The following is an 8,633-nucleotide window of genomic DNA, read 5'->3' as shown; positions in this document are numbered from 1 at the left end:
CCCCCCCCCCCCCCCCAACCCCCCCCACATCAATAAGCCTGAGAATACTTTTGAAACATGACTGTCAGTGTTTGAATGTTTTAGACTTCTTGGTCGTGCTTCTCTCACCGGACCAGGCTGTAGCCCAGCTTCTCCATGTCTGCGCTGTCAGTGGGGGTTTTCCTGGCCAGGATGCCCCCATGGACAGCGGGATGAAGGGTCTTCACTCTGCCTCCCAGCATCTCTGGATGTCCGGTCAGCTCAGACACATCCCTGACACACAGCAGACACACTGTTAGGTTAGAGAACCCCTCTCCCAACAGGTAGCCGCTACGTTTAGTGAATATGAGGGAAAACAAGAGCACTTCAGCACCCACCTGACAGCCAGCCCAGCATCACGCAGGCCTTTGGCTGTGCCACCTGAAGCGACCAGGGACAGTCCAACATCCACCATCCTTTTGGCAAAGTCCACCAGTCCAGTCTTGTCTGACACACTCAAAAGTGCTGCGAGGACAGAAAAGGAGGCTTAAAAAAACATATTCATGCATTTTGACGGACACAAAAGAGAAGTAACTGTATGTTTCAGCAAGGAAAAGCTGACCACGTTGGCTAATGTTAGCCAGAGAGCTAACATCATGCATGTCGCAGGTACAAAACGTTATAACGACGACAGAGAGTTAATATAACGTGAAGGAAAACTCTTACCAAGCTCCGAGGATGCCATGTTGTCAGTAACAGTAGTCTCTGGTCTCCGTGGGTGTAAAAACTGTTTCCCTTCAGACTTCACTCAACTAAACTCTGCAGAGTAAGCTTGCGGAGGAGGAAGGCAGTGGTTGAGACCATAGACAAACCCGTAGACAGTTAAGTTTTTCATTGCTTCACGTGCTTGAAAACTCCAAAGACCCGCCCTGCTGAGTTCGGCCCGCCCCTGACACACAAGCGCACCCAGAAGAGCCACACGGCGCACAAAATGCGCATTTAATCAGCAAAAAGGAGCCGAATATTCATGAGATAAGCTACAACAGCAGCAACAACAACAACAACAACAGCAACAATAACAACAACAATTAATTATTGATAATAAGCAGGACCAATAATAGGCATCGTACTGCATCGCATATCGGCACACTGAATACCGTAATAATTAGTATTATGCAGAAATGCGCAATTTAACAAAGCGTAAATATATCTCTAATTATGTTCTGATTTAAGAACCATTGAGTTCAAATTGTAAAAAGAAACTGATGTCGTAGGTCTAACACAACCAGTTAAAATAAAAGGCCTATTTTTAAATGAGCACCTTTCAAGAAATCTCTGTCAAGTCAGGCGAAGTGTTTCATTTGATTTTGCCACAAGATGGCAGCCACGGACCTTGTTCACACCAACAGTCTATGGTTAATACCATACACTGTAGGCCTATGTTATTAATATTAACGGTCTATGGTTCATACACGTCATCGAGATAGCAGTTTTATAATTTAGATTAATATAATTTATCCACACATAATCCCCATTTTAATAACTTGAGATGCATACAGAGCTGTGTCTGAACGTTTGAGTCACTGGACACTGCGCTTCTGTTTTTAAGACAGACCTACTTTATTTCATATCCCGTTTTATGTTACTAAATATTTTTTGCCTATTTTAACTTGCCATAGGCCTATGTTTAGATTTTAGTTTTGTTTTTGCTTATATGATCTTCTTTGTTTTTTATACGTAGGCCTATTTAATTAGCACTGTTGTGGGAGTCTGAGACTTAAAATTTCAATGTCATTGCCAACGACTGCTTCTCTGTTGCCTTGCTTTGCATATGATAAAAAAAATAACTTGAGACTCTGACCAGTGTTTTACTCCTATTACGTTTTTGCATATTTTATCGATTATGATTAGGCCTATAGGTGTTCTTCTTTACCTCAAGATACAAGGTCAGATACTAATAATAATAATAATAATTGATTATCCGTCAATAAAAAGACACATAGGCTACAAGTGTTAATGGTTCCTTTTGTTTGATGCAGGTTAAATCATTTTAGCTGATCAGCACAATTGAAGGTTACATTGACACCCAGAAGCGCCACGCGCATCACTATGTCCACTATAACTGGTAAAACACCTGTAACATGCATTTCCCACAACAATAAATGACCCTCATGAATACACGCCACGCCTTTTCAATAATCTTTATTGGCAAAAAAACGGGGTCTTTTTCCTGCTTTGGAACAACGTTTTAAGTCGGACAGATGTGAATTTATTGGGGCCCGTCACTCACTCGTTTACTCGGCCATTAGTTAAGTGACAGGACAGGGCTCGGGGAAACCGGCACCAATACGTGTGATTACGTTAAAGGATCGCACAATCTGTTCATATTTACGTAATGAGCCCCACATTTTCCTGATTGATTAAACTACAGGGTGTAAATATTTTAAGGGCTCATCTGATTTATAATCCCACAAAGCAAAAAAAGAGGCCAATTTATTTGTCTAACTATGGAAATGGGAGTTTCTGGTAACCACTCTGCGTTTGAGGAGCCGAGCTGACATCTCAGGGGCGAGTTAAGTGATTCAGTAGACAGAGAAACACTTTTTATAGAAAGACACAGGCTTCAATATGCATTATTGGTTAAAAAGAGAAAGAGGCCTAGGACGGCTGTCAGCACTTTAGTTGAGAAAACTGACAGCATTATCAGCAGTAACTGTAATTTACGCAGGGGATTTTTAATCAACATGACTGGTGTATTCAGATTAAATTAGAAGAGAAACGGAATCAATGACCTCCATATATTGCTGCACTGCCTTATCAATTAGCTGTGATTTTTTGTACTGTGTCAGAGGGGCCTGTGGCATAAAACAAGCCAAATGGCATTTGTCATGCAGCTGACAAGTCACACAACTAAATGAGCTACTATTGATTCCTGTGATTTTTCATCAGCCAAATTAAAAGCTGCAGTTTGATAGAGGTTGAGTCTGCAGGCATGTTATGTATTCTACTCACCCTTATTAAATCAAGTTCAATGGAAACTCTTGAAGTTCTTTTTGTTCAATGTGTAACTGGAAGTGCATGTTGAATTGAACATCAGTATGTGATGCTGCTGCATCAGGCCTTTATGTTGGTTGAAGCTGTGCTGCCACTTTAAATTACTGCATGGTATCTCTCAGTCTTTAATGACGGTTACTCCAGAGAATTTCTTATTGTTTGCATCTACATTTTCCCAACCTTCTGTTGCTAAAGGTTTCTTCCATGTCAGGCTTGAGAATTTCATGGTAATTTGTGATAGCTGTTACCAAGCATGGTAACCCCGGCCCATAGTATTTAAACCAGGTCGCACATTGTGAGAGTGAACCTAGGATAACAGAGACAGACATTTGATAGCACACTAGTGATGGAAGGGAGGAATATTTGGTCGACACACACGCGCACACACACACACACACACACACACACACGCACACACACACACACCCACACACACACCCACACACACACACACACACTTATCCACGCAAGCACACACACACACACACACACACACACACACACACGTATCCACACACGCTGACACACACACACACACACACACACGCATCCACGCAAGCAAGCACGCTCACACACGCATGCATGCACGCACACCTTAACACACACACTAACACATTAACACACACTAACACACAAAGAGAAAATGATAGGTCACAAATGTTGACCAAAATCACAATTATTAAATGTTATAAACTATAATAAGAACTCTGTAATATTTTCTTTAGAGATATTATAATGAATCAGTTAAAAGATCATTGTGGATATTTAAAAACTTTACTGACAACCTATAATATTTAATTATTTATTCTCATGGACAATGCATACAGTATATGTCAGCATTACTGTAAATGTGACAGTTTTAGCCAAAATGCAAATTTTTTAACTGTTGTGCCTTGACAAGAGGTTAAATCTACGATTAAAACAACAATAAAACATGCAACGTTTGAAATGAGAAAACAGGAGAAAGCAAGACATAAACAGCTGAACAGCATAAAGAGGTCAGAAAGCAGGATCATGCAAAGTAGGACTGTTTTCACCTTCTCTGTGCTTTTGAGCAGAATACAGGATAACAACAACAGAGTCTTGGCTAAAGGTCCCGTCAGTGTTTAAAGGCACTTCCAATCATTGCACAGCTTTGTTTCTTTTCTCACAAGCGATCCTAGTGTGTCTAGCCAGTTAAGAATGCATTTAATCACTACATAAACAGGGGACTGTGGTGTGAGAAGGGGCTAAATGACACCATACTGCATGTCCTCCAATCTGCTCTCTAATCACAACCCTTACACGTGTGGCCATTAAAACGCCCCTTCGCTGTTACACACACTCATCATGCTGTTGCTCTTGGAAATTAAAATGGGGCTGTGTGACATCACCATCAGGCTTTTGATTGCTTTACTTATTTTCATTAACTTAATTATTGGGCTATCAGTAAACCCCATCGAGTAATTAATATCTTAGAGACTTTGTAATAAATTTAAACTGTAAGGAATTTCATTTGCTCCCAGAGGCAGCGCGGTGGGAGAAGGAGTTGAAGGAGATGTGTGTACACAGTAAGGTTTTTCTTCCTCTTCATTATGTCGAATTGTTAAAATGAAAATATGTTGATGAAATATGGACCCCTACAGAATGGCGCAGACTACAGCTCATGTTAACCATAGAATGGAAACATATCTAGAGCTCAAATAAATAGCCTGACTGTATTTCATCACTTTATTTCTCCCTGTTTTATTTATAGTTGTGTAACTAAGGTGTTATCTTTTTTGTTAATTTGTATGTTTGGTTGTTTATCTCATCTTTTAATTTCTCTACTTGAATAAGTAAGATAATAAGTATATTGTTTGACATAAAATCTGAACAATTGATATAGGTGTATTTGAGATTCTGAACACTAATAAAATACAAATAAAAAAAACAATACGGACCATTTTCCTGTGAGTGAGATTTACTTACTTTACTCTCTTTTGATCACAAGTCACATATTTGTGTTAACATGAATTATAGAGTAGGTCAGTCGGTCCAGACTGAATCTCAGAGACTATTGAATGCATTGCCATACAATTCTATCCTGACATTCATGGTCCGCAGAGGATAGATCCTAATCACTGTGGTGTGTCTCTGGCCTTTCCTCTATAGCGCCACCAGCAGGTTGAAGTTTGTGGTTCAAAGTGAAATGTCTCTACAACTGCTGGATGGACCGCGCTAAAATAAGATAGTAAACATGGTAAACATTATACTGAACACCATGATATACTCTTAGTGGTTGTTATTTTCTTCTTCATCTTACAATACAGACACATACATATATATCTGTCTATCTATCTATATATCTATCTATCTATCTATCTATCCATCTATCTATCTATCTATCTATCTATCTATCCATCTACCTGCCTGTCTATCCATCCATCCATCCATCCATCTATCTATCCATCCATCCATCCATTCATCCATCCATCCATCCACCCACCCACCCATCTATCTATCTATCTATCTGGGACCCTGCTCTTATCATTATTTCTTTTTAATATCTATGAATTAACATTTGATGGGGCATTGGTCAGTCATTTCATTCATTTTTCAATTATTTTTTATTACTATTTTGCTGTCATTCTTTTTAAATTCACAGTTACACTACAAACAAGTTTCAGATAAATACATTTATGATTCATCTTTTCAATATTTCAAATAAATTAAGTTTATTTACACAACGTGAGTGACAAGAACAAATTCATAAACCTCACGAGAAGAAAATAAACACCAAAATGTACACACAAAATCCACAAAGGTAAACGTAATACATGATATGTTCTGCAAAGTATTTGCGACCGAAAAACATCTGGAGCGGCAGATGTTTGTTAGCTTGTATTGTGTCTTTGTTTACAACGTCACACTGCTTGTTTAACCTTTTTTGTCTTCATGATGCAGCGGAGGCTGCACCTATGCTGCACATTCTCACGCTGTCTGAATGCAAGACAGTTCAATTCTCTCACTTTGGATGCTTCATTCATGTAACCATGTCTTCACTGGAGCTCCATCTGTCAGTGGGTGGAGCAAAGACAAGGTGACCAGAAGGTGATTGGATGAAAACAGCTACATTTAGGGAGGAAATGAGCACCTGCATGCTACAAAATGTACTGTACTGAGAGATGATTTTTTTTCATAGCTATTTTATACAGCATATTTGTGTCTGTTGTGTGTGTTTGTAAATTGTCTTCTCTAGTGCTCACAAACACAGTAATGTCTCAGTGTAATCTCTCTGTAACACTCAGCAAGTCAAAGCGTTGTCTCCTGAGAGTCTGTTCACAGTCCTGCCCCGATCTTCCTGTCACCTCCTCCTGCTTGCACCCCCTCCAGCTCCTCGTCAGAGAAAGGGCTGTGGGGATTGTAGCCAATGTCGGTGCTGCGTTGTAAGAAGTCTTTGGATCGTTGCATCACAATAGGAAAACCATGCTGGGCTTCCACCTCTTCTTCCTCCTCCTCTTCTTCCTCCTCCTCATCCTCTTCTACCTCTTCTCCGTCCTCCAGATCAAGATCAATCCCCCTGTCTTCTGGTTTCACAGCTCGTCTGCTCTCCTCCGGTTTGTCCGTGGCTGTTTTTCCCCCGCTGCGTAGTCGCTGGGACTCAGACGGAGCAGAAGCCGTGGCCTGCTCCTTCGCCTTACGGCTGCGTTTCCACTTCATCCTCCGATTTTGGAACCAGATCTTAACCTGTTGCAAGACAAAAGAGCAAAGAAAATGGGTTCGCTAGATGGTCACATTTAGGAAATGTAGTCCAGAGTTTTAGGGGATTTAGGTGTATATTGTTGTTATTGCATCACTTGCATTTGCAGCTCTTGAACAGAATATTCTAAAAGCTGCCAGTATGTCTTAATTCTCTAAAATATATTCTCACTATGCCAGTCCTAAGAGAGGACTTCTGTCTTCTGTCTGAGGTTTCTACCTTTTTTTCCAGGTTTGCCCAAGCTGTTCTCATTGTAAAATCCTCGGAGGAAGATCAGTAACACCAAATCTGTAGTCCTTAATATTGACTGCATTTACTTTTTTCCCCCACTGATGCTAAGGAACTCTTTACTGAATACTAACGCTTCAGTTTTGTTCTCCTGCATCTGTTTGGGGCATCCACCAATAAAAGCACCCATGTACTTGAAATATATGACTATTCATGATCAAATATACTGTTGTTATACTTCATCAACGCTACCAGAATTATGAAGGAATATATAATTAAGATAGAAACAGAAAACTAAAAATGTGAATCTTACAGACAACATCCAGAGAAAACCAAATAATGTCTTTGACTGGTTCTTTGGGAGATTAACGGTAATTAATGGTTGATGAGATATCATCGTAATAATAAAACATAAAGTGGAGACATAGTACTGCGTCTGTTCTACAGTCCGCATCTTTGCATGACTTGTGTTCCCTTATACCAAATAAACTAATATTAGCTGTCAACTAAATCCGTACATAAGCTGATGTGTTAGCATGTGTCAGTCACACTTTGTTAAGCGATGAACAAGAATGATATCATTTGATTTGAACATTTGACAGAGACTAAACTCGGTCCAACGGCTGTTTTCTTACTTGTATGGGTTTAGACAGTTCATGGATTGTTTAAAGTTGTCATGTATGTTGTCTTTAGGAATAAAATTTGACATGGTTGTTTTAGAAATGTTATTCATGGTTTTATAATCACATTACTGTTTCATTCTGATTTTGTTTATTCTGATTTATTTGTGATGTTTTTGGTCTGTAACTCATTGTCATTGCTACATATTATAGCCAGTACTTGAAAAAGAGATTTCTAATTTCTGATTGCACTTACTTAGGTTTTCCTAGTTAAGAAACTAAATAATCAAACTAAATGAATTAAAAGTCTGTCACCTACAGGAGTTGCACAAATAAGGTGCCTGCCCTTAGAAGTCTGTTAGAATCCATTCATCCTGCTGGATGAGTGGGGAAACTTTGTTGCGATGAGTTCTCGCCCCACAGTTTCTGTGAATTTAGTTTTTAACCTTGAAATCAACCTGTTGGCTATGGTCCGTCTCTTCTTACCTGTGTTTCAGTCAACATGAGTGAGGTGGCCACTTCAAAGCGTTTGGGTCTGGACAGGTACTTGTTGAGCTTGAACTGGTTCTCCAGCTCCAGCAGCTGCTGACTGGTGAAGGCGGTGCGGGGCCTCCGGCACTTCCCCAACAAACCAGACTGAGGGCCCGCTGGAGGAGGAAGAGTAAAGTTATCAGCCTCTGGCTAGTGGACAGGTTACAGTCATTATTTAGTTCATGAAAACGTATTTCCTATTTGATATGAGACATTTACGAATCCCCCTAATTGTTGATTGACTAATTGTGCATTTAATATTCTAAACACACAATGTCTGAACATTTTTGTTAAGATAATTAAACTGAACCTGATTTATGAATATTTGCCCTTTAAAGAAGATTCTAGTCCTAACTGAAATATTTTTCCAGTAACTGCCATTAGTCTTATTTATACAATACCAAGGACATTGGAAGTTCAATATAATTTTGTGGGTGGACACAGTCACACATATGCCCGCACTCTCTCGCCATCATTAACTATAATAGCTTTCCTCCAGTTTATTGTTTACGGGGGGGGGG

General features: G+C 39.7%; 2 protein-coding genes across 5 annotated transcripts in view; both read right to left on the bottom strand.

The window, feature by feature from the left end:
• The window catches only part of atic (5-aminoimidazole-4-carboxamide ribonucleotide formyltransferase/IMP cyclohydrolase), a 6,980-nt gene extending 6,043 nt beyond the window's left edge, over nucleotides 1-937 (bottom strand). For all 3 annotated transcript variants that reach the window (XM_034880413.1, XM_034880393.1, XM_034880404.1), the window contains exons 1-3: nucleotides 685-937; nucleotides 357-483; nucleotides 109-252 (exon numbers count right to left, since the gene is read on the bottom strand). In XM_034880413.1, the coding sequence (XP_034736304.1) occupies nucleotides 109-252; nucleotides 357-483; nucleotides 685-703 (290 nt within the window). In that variant the 5' untranslated portion in view covers nucleotides 704-937. The remainder of the gene's footprint in view (nucleotides 1-108; nucleotides 253-356; nucleotides 484-684) is intronic.
• Nucleotides 1-8,633, bottom strand: part of mnx2b (motor neuron and pancreas homeobox 2b) — a 15,224-nt gene that overhangs the window by 4,929 nt on the left and 1,662 nt on the right. Inside the window, exons 2-3 of one of the 2 annotated variants that reach the window (XR_004657759.1) lie at nucleotides 8,068-8,228; nucleotides 5,754-6,720 (exon numbers count right to left, since the gene is read on the bottom strand). Coding sequence is in view for 1 of the 2 variants with exons in the window: in XM_034880426.1 (XP_034736317.1) it covers nucleotides 6,313-6,720; nucleotides 8,068-8,228 (569 nt within the window). In the remaining variant the exon portion in view is untranslated. Of the gene's footprint in view, nucleotides 1-5,712; nucleotides 6,721-8,067; nucleotides 8,229-8,633 lie in introns of those variants that run through there. The other variant, XM_034880426.1, reaches the window with a different exon arrangement.

This window comes from Etheostoma cragini, chromosome 1 (assembly GCF_013103735.1).
Source record: "Etheostoma cragini isolate CJK2018 chromosome 1, CSU_Ecrag_1.0, whole genome shotgun sequence".
NCBI lineage: Eukaryota > Metazoa > Chordata > Actinopteri > Perciformes > Percidae > Etheostoma > Etheostoma cragini.
The sequence above is the reverse complement of the archived record's forward strand: the minus strand, read 5'-3'. Positions and strand labels throughout refer to the sequence as shown.